We start from the raw sequence: 18,295 nt of genomic DNA on the forward strand, positions 1-18,295 counted from the left end.
TATGATCGTTTCCATTTTTTGTGAGAAACCAAGGAAATTCAATTAAAAAAAACAACACAAAAAAAAACAAATAGAAAAGATTTTATCATTATTAGTGATTATAACTTAATCAGAATAGGTGAAAGTGCTTGAAAGTAATAATTTTGTAACTTTGTGTGGGAATAGCAGGTGCAGAAAGACAACATTCCCGCACACAGACATCTACGCTCAGACACGCACACATACAGGTGCTCAAACACACACAGAGATGCAGACACTTAGACACACACGCATACACAGCCGGCCCAGTTAGAAGGAGAACACAGTTAAGTTTCATAGCACCTACAATTACACTCAGGTCCAGTAGACCCGAACACCTCATATGTAATAGTTGTGTGTGTGTGTGGGGGGAGGGGTGTACTGTGTGAAGTCATTGAAAAGAAGTTATTTTTTATGTTCTTCACCGAAAATGAGCCAAGGCCAATGAGTTTGTGTTAAAAGAAAAATATGCTATTATTTCTTCTAACAACCTTTAAAACGGGTCCCACAGACCCAAACACCTTGGGTTAAACAAGCTAAAATGACAACGAGACCAGTAATACAATTAATGAACTTTTTATTTAAGTAAAATTAAGAAAAACATTTTGAAAAAAATTGATGAACCCAAAGCCTGAAGTCCTTATTGAGGGGTTGGCTGTCGGGCCTGTCTATTCCCCCCCGGTCCCTAGCACCAATGAGCCACTTGGAGACCGCCTTCTCTGCATCTTTACGTGTGATTTGGCTGGTCATGGCGTTTTTCTTTAAGCCTCCTGCAAGAAACAAATATAACGGTCACTTACTTTATATGTGCCAACACAACTCTCAGCCAGGACTGTAAAGACAACTATGTAAAGAAAAGTGCTATATAAATTAAGATTATTATTAGAACTAGACACATACTCTTAAACATACAAGTTAGGCAACTGAGAGACATGTGCGAACACACTGCTCAACAAGCGCTCCATACACAAATAATGTTTACAACGTTGGGGTATTGTGACACCTTTAAAGGTGTCACAATCAGCTAACAATGACCTGGCGGTCCGCCAGCACTTTTCGGGCGGCACAAAGTCAGCGGCTAGACATGGTAGGACCATCGACAGCACACCATCGGCAAGCCGACCAATCTGAAAATGCAGATGGTCTGACAGCGGTTTTTGGGTGGCACGCCACCAGTGGTTTGCCACTGCTGGACCACCGTTGGTACACCAGTGGCAAACTGATAGTCTGTCCAGTTTCTTCACAATTGTCCCACTATCACGTGCTGGGGTAGCATTTTGCGCCTAAGATCGGGTCATAAAACTACAAGATGAGTTTTAAATTCATGATTTAATATTAATGAGGTTATGTAATGTTTTAATTCTAGATGTTTATTTAAGTAAATACTGCATGACTATGACGTGTTTTAACGCGTGCGCGCGCTGAACATTTGAACCATTTTTAAACACTGGAGCGGCGCAGAGTTGCCATGGAAATGGAGAAACAACAACTGACAAGCAGCAAAAACAGCAGTCTCTCGCTGTTGTTTTCACTTCTTTCAGGTGAGTTTAGTAGCTAAAAATCACACAAATACAAACAACTGTTCTTGACACTTCTACAACATGTAATTGACATACTTCTGTTGAATATTTACTTTATAGAAACAATTTAGTGTCTTCGAAAAACTCTGTTAGCATCTCCGTTAGCATACCTCTTCTGAAAACGGGATGCTTGCTAACTCTATCGATTGATTTGATTATGATAGTATAGGCTTTAAATCACATCTTTATATATGTAGATGAGAGGATTTGATAGTTTTGTAAAGGTTTTTCTGTCAATGGGTGATTAGAATCTGGCTAATTTATAACATTTGTAGCCTACTGTTAGTCTGTGACGTAACTTGCATGAAGCACAATTTTTCAAAAGTGTTTTGAGCTCTTAGGGTAAACAAATATTGATAAACTTTGTTCTTTGATTTCAGGGGAAGCTCTGAAAATTTCAACATTTCTGAAGGAAGCTGCTGACAGGAGGAGGAAACACAGGCGAGTAGAGGAAACTTGCCAAATATCTCCATATCCATTTTTTCCCACAATATTTTTCACCTATACCATGCATCTATTTTATTTTTTAGAACTACTTTCTTATTTTCTCTAATTTACATTTTTTATTTATTTCATTTGTTTTTAGAAGGCTTTGCCATCCAAATGTAAGTGACACTGTATGAGCAATATTTAATAAATAAGTAAACCTAAAAACATAAATTCTGTTTTCTGTGTATTCTTTTTTTCTGCTGTAGCTTCTTTTCTTTTAATTAAACCTGACATTGTATAATAATATTGTTGGCTCTGTGACAAATTGTTTGTTCCTAGATACTTCCCTGCTGATGCCTTGCACCATAGTGTTGGAGCAGACTATTTTAACCATGAAAACATGGTTAAAATAGTCAACATGACTACAGTGGTACAAAAAGTATTCTCGTCGCTTCTTAACAATAAGATTGAACCGCTGAGTCACGTTGACTATTCTAACTACGTTTTTAACTATCTTTTTGGATGTCAAAAGGTGCAATGACTTTGCTGCCTATGTGTGGATAAAAATAAAAATTTAAGATAAAAATATCTTAATTTGTGTTCCAAAGATTAATGAAGGTCTTACAGGTGTGGAACGACAAGGGTAAATAATTAATGACAGAAATTTCATTTTTGGGTGAACTAACCCTTTAAGCCTTGTCTGTAAAACGGGGCAAGTGTCTTAAAAGGAAAGTTTGCTTGACAGTTTTGCTGACAAATAAACAGGGATCTCTCTATGGAAGCTTGTTTCATCACTAAATAAAAAAAAAGGTAATTGTAGGGCTGCGTGATTTATTGCACAATATCGCACAACTATGTGGTTTTTTTTTTTTTTTTTTTTTTTCAAACCATGGTTCTACTGTTGTAACATTGCAGTAATACTAGAGTAAAAGTATGGTTATCATGACTAGTAACCATAGGTTTTGAAACCATGTGCTTGGTAGTTATGCTTTTACAATGACAATAATAGATAAACCATAGCTGTAGTAAAACCATTTTGTTTTTACTGCAAATGCTATGGTAAAACCAAGGTTAATTTAGAAATAAACGTGAATTTAAAGGGTTAGTTCACCCAAAAATGAAAATTATGTCATTAATGACTCACCCTCATGTTCCACACCCGTAAGACCTCCGTTCATCTTCGGAACACAGTTTAAATATTTAAGATTTAGTCTGAGAGCTTTCTGTCCCTCCATTGAAAGTGTTTGTACGGTAGACTGTCCATATCCAGAAAGGTAATAAAAACATCATCAAAGTAGTCCATGTGACATCAGTGGGTTAGTTAGAATTTTTTGAAGCATCGAAAATACATTTTGGTCCAAAAATAACAAAAACTACGACTTTATTCAGCATTGTCTTCTCTTCCGGGTCTGTTGACAAGTGACGCTGCTGCTTCTTTCCTGTTTTACGGCGGTTGGCATCCAGCTTATTGGTGGCATTCATCACTCAATTCGTAAGGTCTGATCACGCTCTGATAACGGCAGTGATGACTCGCGCATATACTTCAATGAGTGCTAGACATCACTGCCGTTATCAGAGCGCGATCAGACCAAACGAATCGAGTGATGAATGCAGTTGGACATAGTGATGTATTAGAGGTAAAAAATGATATAAATACTGTTCGGTTTCTCACACAAACCGATCGTTTTGTGTCTAAGGACATCAATGTGTCGTCACGCCGCAGGGTTTAATTTGGATTTGTCTGTCGTGTTTTATTTACTCTTATAGTCCAAGTTCCCGCTGACTTGCATTATACCACTGACAGACGGCAGCGGTTGCAGTTAAAAATCTTAATTTGTGTTCTACTGAAGAAACAAAGTCACCTACATCTTGGATGCACTGGGAGTAAGCAGATAAACATCAAATTTTCATTTTTGGGTGAACTATCCCTTTAATGCTCCTAATTTACTTGACTAATATTCACGTTGGATAAAAACATGTATGTATTTATTTAATCTGTTCATTGAACATGTATTTAAAAATAAATTTGCAATTGCTATTGAGAGTGATGTACATTGATTCATTATAGTGTGGAAGGACAGTGGTAATATAAGTAACTGATTATAAACCGTGGACCGACTGCGGGCCGCCAGAAAACCTTTATTATAAACCAGCGGCGTGATAGCGGACCACCATCAGAAAAGTGGCGGGAAAACGCCAGTGGCCCGCTGGTCTGATGTTAGCTGGATAGTATCGGTACAACTTAAAACATTATCCACATGCACACCTACCATAAATTACTTCATATAGTTTTAAGGCCTTGAACTCCCTCTTCCCGTTTCGGCCCACAAAGTTGTACTGCCTGGATAGGCCATGGTCTAGGAGGAAGGTCATCATCCTTCTTGTGGCCTCGTCAACAGTTGCCCCCCCTATGTCAGTCACAGCTGCAACCTGAAGGGGAACAAATGCAATACAAAGCAAAATTATCTACAGTATAATGCTCACTGGAGTACACAACTAAACATGAAAGAACTTCCAGAAGCATGGGTGTGAGCACACCTGGGAAGTTTCAGATCAAATTCGCTGCTAGCCTCCCAATAAAATTTAATTGAGTTGCACTACGCTAGACTTAACATACATACCAGTTCGGACATGAAGTTTGGGTTTGCCAGTTTTTCCTCCATGATTTCCACATCCCTAACTGTCTTTAGGGGAAAACCCTCTGGGGTAGAAGAGACGGTGGTTCTGATGTTGTCACGCTGTTGTACAAGCATTTGTAGCATCCTCCCTTGGATTTTTTGTGTCTCTTTCATCTCCTCAAGGAGAGTTAAGATGCGAACAAACATGATGTCCCTGATTTGTCTTTGAGGAGTTTCTGGTGACATGGTGACGTGGTGATGGGTTGAAACATCGGGCAAACTAAGGTTACCCAGAGGGGGTGGAAGTGTAGGCCTAGCAGATGGAGGCAGTGGAGGTGAAGACCTGAGGTTGAATGGAGGCCGTGGAGGTGTTGGCACAGATCTGAGGGTTGATGGAGCCGGTGGAGGTGTTGGCACAGATCTGAGGGTTGATGGAGCCGGTGGAGGTGTCAGCACAGATCTGAGTGTTGATGGAGCCAGTGGAGGTGTCGGCACAGATCTGAGGGTTGATGGAGCCGGTGGAGGTGTTGGCACAGATCTGAGGGTTGATGGAGCCGGTGGAGGTGTCAGCACAGATCTGAGTGTTGATGGAGCCAGTGGAGGTGTCGGCACAGATCTGAGGGTGGATGGAACCGGTGCGCTGTATAAAAAAAAAAAAAAAAAAAAAAAAACAATTTTGAAATGACTAATTTTGTTGTGTTGGTTCAGCAAAAATCCACACTGTAAAAATCTTGTACAACAAAAAAAATCTTATATATATATATATATATATATATATATATATATATATATATATATATATAAAATTTAAATTCTTAAGTACTTCTGTATCCTATAGACACAAAATGTTGAATTGGCCCAACTATAAAAGATTTGCTACAGAATAGTTTTCTCCAGAAAACAAATAATGTCAAGTTGACTCAACTAAACGTTTTTGTTGTTTGTGTCACAGACAACTTATTTTCAGTTTGTATGACTGTTATTTACAAAAGTTAAGTCAACAATAAAAAGCTAAGGGAAATTAGTACTAAGATTTTTTTTGTTGTACAACCTTACTTTTTTTTTTTTTTTTAGTGGAGATGATGACCTGAGGGTGGATGGAGGTGTAGGCCTGATGGGGCTGCCGGACCAATTGTCATCATCATCCTCATCCTCACTGGACAAAATCACTCGCCTAGAAATGTACAATATACAAGCACAATCAATGAGTTTAAGTCAGGGGTAGGCAAGTTCGGTCCTAGAGAGCCGCTGTCCTGCAGAGTTTAGCTCCAACCCTGAGAAAAAAAAAAAAAAAAAAACTTCACCTGCCTATAGCCTTAGTAATCCTGAAGAGCTTGATTAGCTTGTTCAGGTGTGTTTGATTAAGGTTGGAGCTAAACTCCGCAGGACAGCGGCTCTCTAGGACCGAACTTGCCTACCCCTAGTTTAAGTATTTTCAAAACAGTTGGTTTAAAAAAAAAAAAAAAATGTATACATTTTGGACAACAGGTGACTCTACACACAGGGTTCGTACATATTTCCACCAGAGAATTTCCATGACTGATCTATATACAGTATGACTACACTCTAGATGCCAGAGAGACCCTCACATTGATCCTTAACATCTGTTCCAACACCCCATGCTCCCTTCAGGCATGCACACATCCATTTGTATACATCTCTTTTCCCCCCAAAACATGTGATTGTTACTTTTATTAACTGATTACATTTATTTATTATTTATTTGTTAATCGTGTATCTGTTGTCTACCTCCCTCGTTTTGACAGCTTTGAGACAAATATACTTAACAAAACTTCCACAAAACATGTCCTTCCTGTGTCATTGGGAAATTTTTCACCATCCATTTATCATCATCCATCACAATTTTTCATCATCCATTTAGTAGTAGTGATTCAAATAGCCTCACCTCTTTCTGCGCTTCCCCCTTCCCATATTCTCTGCAGAATCGGACTCAGTTGGTACATCTGTGTTCTGTTCATACTCAACTAATTTTGTTCGGGCAATTTCATATGTTGCTGTGGGAGACAGAGTGGCAATTAGTTTAATTCAGAGCAAATTTGAACAATCAACAGTGAACTCATGTCAGATAATATCATACACATGGACACTTTACCAATTTTTCTCTTGACAGTCAACTTGTATGTCGCCCAGTCAGTGTGAGGGTCCTGTTGCTCTATGACCGCCTTTGCCATGTTCATCCTTGCTGGTGGCCAGTAGCATTCATCCTCCTCAGGCCCGATAAACCATTTGGTCGGTATAACTGCCAATCCTCCACCATTTATAAATTCAACAATTGCGAAAGGTAACATGCTTAAAGAAAAACAAAATACATACATAAAAACACATAAATTCGTAACTTAAAAAAAAAAAAGAAGAAAAAAAAAGCGCACTAGTGCAGGAGTGGTAATGCCACATATCCAGCCTTAAATGGCAACAACACCATTTTTGTTTTTATCTCCTCCACAGGTAACAGCTGCAACTGTTCAGATAAATTGAAAACAAAAAGAATTCCAAGACGTGATGAGTCCATTGGATAGGTGAAAAAGGATTTGGCAGTTTCAAAGAAATTACACAGGACTTTAACAGTTCCAGAATGTGACAAAATGTTCCGCACAATAAGAATCCTTCCCCCTACAGAAAAACAGTCATCGCCACGAGAGGAGGAGATCAGTGTCTGTCCATCATTGTAACGCCTGTATTGTTCCCATGTTGCAATTGAATTAATCATTGGTCCAAAATAGTGGAGCTGTTTAAGTGGGCTGAAAACTGATGTGGTCTTTTGGCTTGCCACTTTCTGTTTCTCATGGATCCGCCTGACGAGTTGTTGGACAGGGTTTTGAGGTCGACGGACAAGTTTTTTCAGTTTACCTAAAAATGTCTCAAAGGGAAAAGCTGAAACACTATCCAACGGGCCGAATTTTCGTGCATCTTGAGCTAGGTGGATCAATGAATGCATGTTATAGCTGACAAATTCAGTGCCATAAATTGCAGCAAAATCTGTTACAAAGAGTTTCAAAATCTCCTCAGCATAGTCACAATTGTCAGGAGAACATAAGGCAGGACTCAGAAGAATTCTCATAGATACAGACAGAAGTAAAAAGTTTCTGTACATTCTACTGGGTATATTATTGAGGAGAACAACAGGGCCAGTGTAAAGTAAAAATTGCCGAAGCTCTGTAGCTTTCCATGTGCTGAATTCAAACAAGGACCGTGGTTTCCTTGCAAAATTGCTAGGTAAATATTGCCTGATAGAAACCAAATATGCTGACATTACAACAAAAAACTTCATAGATTGCCTGCATTTCAGCGGCCCTTTCAACCATAGAAATATTAATTTGCGCATTGCCCCCAAGCACACAAGGTGCATATAATCTAACACAAAACTGGTAACTAAACCTATACCCAGATCATTTAGGGGGGATGCTGACAGTTGGTGCTGTTGATAGCCTTGCCTACCAAATTGCTCATCTGTCCTGACCTCTGCTGATATTTCAGGATAAACCACCTTCCCATTAATGTACTGGCCTTTTTGATTGCACCTCTCACACCCATAATAGCCTGTATGTCCTTTTGTGCATTTAAGAAAGGCACGAGCAGGTGCATCACAAATAAAAGCATCTGGTAATGGCACCCTGAAATGTACACCATTGTACACAATACCACTCTGAGAAACGGCTTTCATATCTACAATGAATTCTTGTAAATATTCTTGAACATTTGCGGGTTTGGACGCACCCGAGTACACTCCAATTACAAACACACTACACCCTGGAATTTCCTTAATCCTACCCAGAATAGGCCACAGACTCTTACTAGAGCTACGGAATAAGGGCAATCCATCAATGTTAATTCGAAGTGTGAGAGTATCAGTCACATTCGCTAAATGTCCTAAAGATGTTAGTTCAGCTATGAGAGCATTTTCAATTCCAAAGTGGTAGTAGGACCCCCCAGCCATATTCGCCACATTGCAAGATCTGTCAGTAGACATAAGAGTTCTGCCATCCATTGGGATATCAAGGCCCTTCTTCCTTAGAATTTTAAGAAGGGCAGACAGCGCTGTTTGTGGTATGTTGAATTCTGCAGCCCACTCTGCAAGCCCATGTGAATCATCATCATCATAATCTTCCAAATCAGAACATTCATCTCCATGCAAATCACAGTCACTATCACAACCAGGCACCCAGTTTTCAGAATCCAAATCATCGAATGAGGAAATGTTACAATCATAAAAAATATCTGAAGAATTTTCATCTTCTAAATCATTTGATGTATTCTCAAAGCAGTTCTGATCAGAAGCATCGTAGAAAGTGTCCGTGGAATCTTCTCTTTCAGTATGTTCTAAATCATCCAGTGGGTATTCCTTTTCAGAATCATGTGCCAACAAATCATCAATCATATCAGACTCCTTTTCAAGGAGACGCAAATGTTCCTCCACTTTTGCTGATATTTTCCTTCTTTTAGTTCTTTCTGAACACTCCATTATTTCTATAAAAAAAAAAAAAAAAAAAAGCATTTAGTTTTTAGCTATGATTACAGGGGATTGGGAATGACAAACTCTAGAGTACAATTGCAAATAATATAGTTTGCTGAAGCTGGTATGAATGTGACTGTTCTTCTAGTATCCTTCAATGTGATCAGCTCACAATTTTTTTTTTAAATATTGAGATGTAACGTTAGCCTACCATCTCTCTCGTTCTGAAGTGTTGCGCTCACATCCAGCACTTATCTCAGCCAGTTTTTGCATCCCCTGGCCACGCACTCAGAGAAGCAGAGTTTAACTGCTGAACTTCGAATTCACCTCTTAAATGGAACAAATAGTGATGTGGAAGACTCGACAGGGTTTTCCATAGTAACAAGGGACTCATTTATCTACATAAATGTTTATTTAAATGTGTTTATGAATGTTCAGTAAATTAGAGAATACTGACAATAGCCTTAAAGGGATCCCCTGGTGTTAAGACTTGTATGACTTAATATATCATAAACGATGTCTCTTACTGAAATGGGTGGATGACATGACGTACAGTTCTACCTGTCCATAATGTCATTTACTAAAGAAAATGGGTATTTTTTAAAAATTTATATCCTTATGTTGTTCCTCTAACAAGATATTACTACAGCATACCATAGCTTTAGTTGGTGTATGAAGACCAATACTTCAAATTTTGATCTAAACATCAAAATTGTCATATGGTGTGACTGTCCGTGTGACTTTACTAATATGACAATATATCTCAGCAAAGTATAAACAATTGATAGATTAACAGTTTAAATAACAGAATTAGGCATTTTTAATGAACACAGAAAGTGTTGATGTCTGTGCATGATTTTTAAGAAAGTTCTGGCCAAATACATTTTGTCCGTAAAATGGGCATCATATGGTGTGACATTAAAATCTATATTTTGAACGGGCAATAATTTGGACAACATTATGAACCAGAGGTCCACACTCAACCAGGACGTTGCATTGTCATCTCTAAAGTGGTTTGGAAGGTCATGAGGCAAGTTCTGACTTTTTGATTTTTACTTAAAAAGCTCTGTATCTGATTAGCTCACTAGTGGTCAAAGTTTTGTGTCTTATGGTGTGACATTATTTGCATAAAAATGAAACACTTTTTACAAATTTTACTCATTTATTCTTAAAAATCATTGCTGTCATGTGGCAATTTACGTGCCAAGTATAAGCTAGCTGTTTTTAGTTAACCGAGAGATTATCTTAACTGAGCAAAACGTCATATGGTGTGACATCGTATCATATGGTGTGACCGTTTTTTCCAGGTCACACCATATGATACATTTGTCACACAATATGACATACCCCTTTTTTTGATGATAAATAAATAATCAAAACATATTGTAATAAATTAATGGTGAACATTAAATTACCCATCCAATTAAAGGGTTAGTTCACCCAAAAATGAAAATAATGTCATTAATTACTCACCCTCATGTCGTTCCATACCCGTAAGACATTCGGCTAATTGTAAATTGATATTTTTTACTGTTTAACAGTTATAACACACACACTGTCCTCTAATTTTAAAATGTTCATGTTGAAGTTTCTTGACATGAGACGGAGTTTGATTTACTCATATTTCATAAATAAAATCTTAAAAGTTTTAAAATGATAGTAAGTTTCATGATTTTTAGTCCTATTAATGTTAATTTAATTAATTGAATGATGAATGCATATAAAATACACTTTTTTTTCAGTTCGTCATATAGTGTGACACTATATCATTTGGTGTGACAATCAGAATTGTGACAATAAAATTACTTTTTTTGTTATAAATCATAAAAAAGTCAATGGAGCAAAAGTGAAATAGTATAAGCAAGAGTCACAGGCATTTTGTTAGATTTATATCAGTTTGTCAGAATTAATCTAAAATATCTGGAAAGGCTGAAGAGGTATGTCTTACTTTGCATGATGATTTAAAAAAAAAATAATACAAAATATATTGGATCTGCACCAAAAAAAATTTAAATCTAAAGATAGTAATGATAAAGGTTTATGGTGAAGTTAGTTACGTAGGGAGAGTATATCTCATTTTCATTTTATATAGAATAACTTTTATGTCACACCATATGACAATTTTAGGCACAAATGCAACAAATGGGTGAATAAATCCAATTTCCAATACAAAATCTAAAAAACCACAACTATTTTTGGAAATTCAAGAGTCAGTACAACACAACTCAATATTTTTTATGCCTAATATTTGAAGTTTTTAAAAAAAAATGTTTTTCAGGCTTATATGTCAACCACCCAAATATGTAGTAGAAAACCAATGAAATATCTGCGTTATTTAAAAAATCCATTATATATTTGGACAATGGGCAGCACCATTTTGTTTGTGTTCTAGGGCGATGGCGTAGAATGGTTGCACTCCGTAATCAAATGGCGCTACCGTAGCTATTTTTACCACAACAAGTAGAAAAATGTTTCAGAGTTAAAAAAAACAAAACAATTAATTGCTTTGTAATTGCATTTAAAACACACTCAAACACACGTGCACACAAACTCTCTCTCTCTCTCTCTCTCACACACATCCCAACAGATGGGCGCGAGCACACACACACACACACACACACACACTGTGCAGGCACACACACAAGCTCAATCAGCTGAAATGTTATATACGTGGATGTGTGTGTGTGTTGACTTGCCTAATCTGTCACCTGGTTCCGATTCGGCAGGCCAGCACTCTCCAAGGCTGAATCCGAAATCGCCCCCTAAACCCTCATTCACGATTCCCTACTTAATTTCACTACAGTTCACTTGAAGGAGTGAATGAAAACAAGTGCGTGAAATCAGACGGCTGTTGAGCGTATTGGCTGTACACTCGTTATTGCGGTGCAATGGGGGATTGAATGAGTGCACTCAAACATGTCCGCTATGGTTTCGGACACCACTTCAAATGGCTGTCCCCTCAAACAGTGCCCTATTTAAGGGTATAGGGCAGCGATTTCAGAGCAGTCTGTCAGGTGTGTGTGTGTGTGCTCGTGCCGATCTGTTTGTGTGTATGTGTGATTGAGTGTGTTTTAAATGCAATTACAAAGCAATTAATTGGTTTTAACTCTGAAACATTTTTCTACTTGTTGTGGTAAAAATAGCTACGGTAGCGCCAGTTGATTACCGAGTGCAACCATTCTACGCCATCACCCTAGAACACAAACAAAATGGCGCCGCCCATTGTCCAAATATATAATGGATTTTTTAAATAACACAGATCTTTCATGGGTTTTCTACTACATATTTCAGTAAGAAACATAATTTATGTTATATTAAGCCATATAAGTCTTAACACCAGGGGATCCCTTTAAAAAAAATTGCCATGTTTTATCAATAGCCTGAAAATTTTTGCGATTTTTTTTTTTTTAAACAGTAAAATTACCTACAACTCAGGATAGGAATGATATATCAACAAATCCCTCTAGACAAGCTTTCAGAATATATTTCAGTATAAGACTGAGGCCCCGTCCACACGGAGACGCGTTTCAGTGAAACCGCACAAATTTTTTATCGGATAGGCGTTTCGTCCACACGGATCCGGCGTTTTCGAAAGGTGAAACCGGTATTTTTTGAAACCGGGTCCCAGAGTGGAAAAATTTGAAAACGCCGGCTTGGCGTTGTCGTGTGGACGGGGCAATCCGTATATTTTCTGAAACGATGATGTCATCACCCCACGTGTCGACCCTAGTCAGACGCGCTAACACCACAAAACAGCACCAACAACAGCAATAGCAGACTCTACATGTTTGTGTTCGTGCTGCAGAAGCTACTGAACCAAAATAAAGTGTTATTTCTAAGCTTTGCTAAAGTTTGTATTCAGCGCGCAAGGTTTATGCGCATGCTCCAAGTCTTCTTTGCTGCTTTAAGTGCATTTCTGCGGCAGAATTACAGCGCCACATAATGGTCTGGCATGTATACTACATCGTTTTGAGTCGTTTCAGTGGTTTCGTGTGGACGCAGATATTTTTTGAGACGAGGAAAAAAAAAGATCGGTTTAGGGTAAGCTCCGGCTTCGTGTGGACGTAGCCTGAAAAAGCTGGTGCTTGTAGGTGCTACTGAAGTGGATAAATCTGACTCTGAGTGTGAGAAAAAAAACTCATTTTGAGAAAATGGCCTTTAACACTCTGAGGTCTAAAAACGCGCCGGCGCGTTTTGCAGGTTTTTTTTCACATTGCAGCAAAACAGACTTAAAATACTCCGTCATTTTTTGTCATAGAAACATAAGTAATACATCAATTGAAACTATAGAATATCTCCTTTTATTTGTATATACTCAGAGTAAAAACAAAATGTTGTGCTTTTTGTAAAATAAAGAAAACTAACATGATGCGTGATCTCTCATCTCCCTCTGAACGAAGTCCAATCTGATAGTTCTCAGAAAATGAAGTGTAACTTAGTGAATACTAATCACAAAAAATTCATACTTATGTCTAACAAAACGTTGAAATGTCAGGTTTTAAATCGTGCAAGTCAACAAGAAAACAAACATTCTGTGTTTATGTAATCTGTATGAAAAGAGAGCCATGTCAGAAGTCCGTGATTCAGCTCATTACCCACTAATGCGGCCACACCCACGGAGCCAGCGCTATTCACAGGCAAATTCAGAGACAACACATGCATTCATCATCTCAATCGTGTATTTATTGCCTTGAAAATTGTTTATCTGGATGAAAAAGCCATGGTTAGCGATCTCTGGAAGACATTCAGTAAATTCCTGTTTGTTTTCTTCTATTGATAAGTTTTAAGTGAGTTTTTGTTTCTTTAGCGCCCTCCGGCTGTAGTATGAATTGGTAAACACCATTCATGGAATATCGTCTTCTTCTTAGGTGAATTTGTGGACTAAAATGCACAGAGCGCCCTCCGGCTGCAGTATGAATTGCAAACACCAGTGCTCATAGAGATAACAATGAATATTAAATAAAAAATAACTCCTCTGTATAGAAAATTGACATAAACATATGAGAATCCTATATTTCTCCAAATGTGCATGCTTTTAAACTAAAAGCCTATATTCAGACTCTTTGCATCACAGAAATACATTATATTTTAAAGTATAATATAAAACCATTATTTTATATTGTAATAAAATTTTTCTGTATGTTTCATATACCATGATGAGCTTGAGACATCACAGAAGTTTTTTTTCACAGCCTACCTGACTGAAATGCCTCATTAATATGCAAGTCTTTTCAGGTCATTACTATTCAATTCTTTTGTCTTCACAGGTGAGAATGAGCCATTATTCATGGAGATTCACGCCTCCTCGCATACCGTGTTTCTTGGCAAAAAGTGTCTTACAAAAACTAAATCAGTATATTGTTATAAATGAAAGAGTAGTCAGCATAATTTTTACATAATTTTGAAGCAAAAACTCTAGTCTACAACCTTCAATACCCAAAAGTCTTGTGAACACAGATTTAATATACTTTTATTGGCCTTATATCAGTGACTTAAGTTTTTTGTTTTTTCAGTAACCACGCATAAACATTATTCCTTCAAAAACACAAACATGTACACACATGTTCCTCACATATTATGGTAGCCTAGTTTGTGCTGAATACAGTGTAATGACACTTGTGTCATTAATATGTTTATGAACAACTGAAAAAAGCACAAATGTCAGGGATGTCAAAACTTCTCCAGGCCCCAAATCAGCCTCAGACTCCAGAGGGTTAAAGTTTTATATTGTACAATTTCATACATTTCTATTGACACCCACAACCTACAAACAAAATATATTAAATTAATTAATATCAGTAAGTGTATAATATTTAAAACGCATTTAAATAAATGAATAAACTATTAATAGCAATAGAACATAACTACTTCTCTTGTCAGAGAAGAGTCAACATTTTTTGAGTGCAGTTCACACCCACAAAATTGTCTGAATGCACCACGTGCAACATGGATAATCCAGGATTGGGTCTTCTGACCTTTTGATTTTGAATAATATGTGAAATATGAGAGAGTTAAGGGAGAGGGGCGGGGGAGGGGCTATCTGCTCGTTCTCTCTGTCACTCAGTTCACATGCGCAGCAGGCATCTACATCACACATAGATCACAATAACTGATCAAACCAGGCTTTGGCGGGACAAAAATTCGTTTTGGCAGCCGCTAAAAAAAATTAACGCAGTAAAAACCCTGGAATGTTAGCTTTTGGTGATTTACGGTAGAAATCTAAAGGCGCAAGTTGACAAAATATAATGAAATAACCACCTTAATGTGTAATGCTGACAATTTTTTTTTAATTTTAATTTGGAGCAAACTGGCCTAAAATCTCAGAATTGATCACTGCATAAAAAAACAAACAAAAAAAAAAAACGACGTTTTCACCTGCCATGTCTCGCGTGCAGCAGTTAAACTTCTCTGAGTGCGCGCGCGCGGCCAGGGGATGCAAATCATAGCGGGGATATATGTGCCTTAATTAGCACGACACTAGCCGATAAAACTTTGCTGACATTCACATGGACTTTCATCAGTGTTTTTGCTTTAACTGTAAATGCAACAAGTGCAATCATTAAAATTCCACCAGCTGGTAAAAGCGGAGAAATTGGCATTTTACAGCTTTTTTAACAGCTTGCTAATACCTGTTTGACTGCCTTGCTAAGAAGTTTACAACCAAATATTTCTAAACAATATATTTAAGTCAACCACTCAAAACAAGCTCAAATGCTACTAAATTAGGTATGTTCAACGCTTTAACCAGGTTTAAGCTACATTTGCTAAAAGCTAGTGTTCCTATCTCGTAACTAATACTTTCCAAAAAAGCTTTAGGTTAACATCATGCGGTGAAATTAAGTTTATTTTAATAATAAATATAATATTAAATATAAATAATAAAGTTTATTATACTCTTACCTGCCTTCTGTCCACACGACGACACTTCTGAACTCCTTAAGGGACAGCAGCATACTGAAAAGGCGGCAAAGTTGTTGCTGGGCAGATTTCGCTCGGTGATGGGGGTGGAGCTTTCAAGATGTGCGCTGCACAGAGTGCGCACTGCTTACGGTTTGAACATTTTGTGGGGAAACCGTACAAACTTGTCTTTTGAAACTTGTATAACGTTATTAAGACAACTGTTTAGTTGCAGTTCTCAAAAAATAGTTAATAAACAGAATTCGTCTTGCGGAAGAACACTGCAGCCGGAGCTACTTCTCCTGTTTATGTATGACGAATCACGCAGGGACTTGCTCCTCCACAGCGATTCCTACTTGACCGTCCTGAAATAGTCCCAATATAAACACTTATTATAAATGTATAATGATTCGGGATAAGACAAAAACACGGTTAGGAAAATGATTGTTGGATGGATGGACTGAAAATGAGTGTTGTACATTCTCATTATATATTTTTTGTAAATCTTAAAACACAAAAAAAAGTTACAGACAGCAACTAATTAATAAAATTTGTATAAAAAGTGGACCTAGCCCAGAGCCTATATTGTTAAAAATAGCATCCATGTCTGACACAATCAATTTTGAATGGAGCCCTTTAGCCAATCTACTGCCCATGTGGGGCCCAACAACAAAAGCCCACTCTGAGCCCATGCCCAGCTGAAGCCCAACTAGCCCAAGCGAGGCCCATGTGGGCCCCAACTGGACGTGTTTGCAGGGCAGATAAGAGTAAAGATGAGACAAATTAAACTATGTCTTTATTGCCATCACTCACTTAGGCTACTTTACTTTCCGATGCAATCTCCAGTCTTTGATCAAATAAAAAAATACTTCCAGAGTTGAAAAATAACTGGGTTGATCGTGTTAAACAAGTCACATCATCCAGGTTTAAAGTTAAGCGTGCAATACTGGAAATAATCTGAAACAACAAAAACAACAGTTACATAAAGAATTGTCAATCAAGTTTATGTCATTCTATCAACTCCATGTCATCATATAACTCCAGTACATCATATCTTCATTGGAAAGCGTGCGTCTCCTCTTCTCTGCTGCCATCTTGTTACTCTTAAAGGATTAGTTCACTTTCAAATTAAAATTTCCTGATAATTCATTCAGCCCCATGTCATCCAAGATGTTCATGTCTTTCTTTCTTCAGTCGAAAAGAAATTAGAAGAAGAGAGCTAGTTCAAGATGAGCTCTTAAATTATTTAAGAGAGCTGGAGAGGTGTCTTAATCTAGTTAAGAGTAACAAGATGGCAGTAGAGAAGAGGAGATATACGCTTTCCAATGAAGATATGCTGTATTGGAGTTATATGATGACATGGTTGATAAAACGATATTAACTTGATTGTCAATTCTTTTTATAACTGACCTAATAAGAAATGTAACAACTTAATAATTGTTGTTTAAGTAATATTTATTATGTTTAATGCATTTTCATACATTTAAAGGTGCTGTATGTGATTTCTCAGATTCGTTTTTGAACACTGTTCACATTTGAAACCAACTCAAACAAACACACACCACCCTGCTCTGAGTTGGTCTCGAACCTTGGCCCAATTACTGCTGTCATGTGAGGCGAATGCAGCAGTTTACCTGCGAAACTCATATTGTCTGGCCTCTGTTACACACGTAATGAGTGGATGTCTGTTTATCACGGCTGATGCACAACAAAATGCTTCATGAAAAATAAAGCGCAGGTGATGAACGAATGACAAGGAAGCACAAAAGATGAACATACAGTACACAAGAGTTTCATGTTAATCTCAAACATTTTTGCTTAAACCATCAAAATGAGGAAAATATTTATTTTTGTTTTATTAAAATGTTTTTAAAATATGACATTGACTACAACATAATCAGTTTTTAATATTTCATTGGTCCTATCTTGTTTTTGCATGAGTTCATAATTTCTTTGTATGACAGCCTGGCCAAAAATAATTTGAAATAATTTGAAATTTCATTATCATTATCACACATGAAACAATTGAATCCAAGCACAGCTACACAATATGCTTACATCTTTTAACACATTTTTAAAAATATCTGAATTAAGGTTGAAGATGTCAGTTTTCATACAGCTGGACATCACATTTTGCCACTACTCATTGACTGTCTGACTGACAATCAAACCATGTGGCAAAAGAAAGCCACTTTTATGTTGACTGTGGGCTTCCCTGCAGTTGTTGGAGCCGTTGATGAACTCATGACACATCATTACTCTTACTATAAATGAGGAGAGGT

General features: G+C 37.4%; 1 protein-coding gene across 2 annotated transcripts; it reads right to left on the bottom strand.

Annotated features, from left to right (window-relative positions):
- Positions 1-578: 578 nt before the first annotated feature.
- Positions 579-16,723, bottom strand: LOC125250799 (mucin-7-like). 2 transcript variants are annotated; one of them, XM_048163573.1, is made up of 6 exons: positions 6,759-7,038; positions 6,552-6,660; positions 5,733-5,819; positions 4,649-5,285; positions 4,298-4,457; positions 579-788 (listed from the first exon to the last, which is right to left on the bottom strand). In XM_048163573.1, the coding sequence occupies exons 1-6, from the start codon at positions 6,979-6,981 to the stop codon at positions 610-612; spliced, it is 1,395 nt and encodes a 464-aa protein (XP_048019530.1). In that variant the 5' UTR covers positions 6,982-7,038; the 3' UTR covers positions 579-609. The 2 variants fall into 2 exon arrangements, 1 of the variants encoding a protein (XP_048019530.1); XR_007180865.1 differs by lacking the exons at positions 579-788; positions 4,298-4,457; positions 4,649-5,285; positions 5,733-5,819 and adding an exon at positions 16,017-16,723 and having other exon boundaries at positions 5,946-6,660; positions 6,759-9,130.
- Between the last annotated feature and the right edge of the window lie 1,572 nt (positions 16,724-18,295).

This window comes from Megalobrama amblycephala, linkage group LG17 (assembly GCF_018812025.1).
Source record: "Megalobrama amblycephala isolate DHTTF-2021 linkage group LG17, ASM1881202v1, whole genome shotgun sequence".
NCBI classification, from domain to species: Eukaryota; Metazoa; Chordata; class Actinopteri; order Cypriniformes; family Xenocyprididae; genus Megalobrama; species Megalobrama amblycephala.

Coding starts and splice junctions, on each gene's coding strand:
- LOC125250799 (XM_048163573.1), bottom strand. CDS start 6,981: ATGTATGTATTTTGTTTTTCTTTAAGCATGTTACCTTTCGCAATTGTT. Junction 6,661..6,758: donor GACTGTCAAGAGAAAAATTG/GTAAAGTGTCCA, acceptor TGTCTCCCACAG/CAACATATGAAATTGCCCGA. Junction 789..4,297: donor ACTATATGAAGTAATTTATG/GTAGGTGTGCAT, acceptor TGTTTCTTGCAG/GAGGCTTAAAGAAAAACGCC.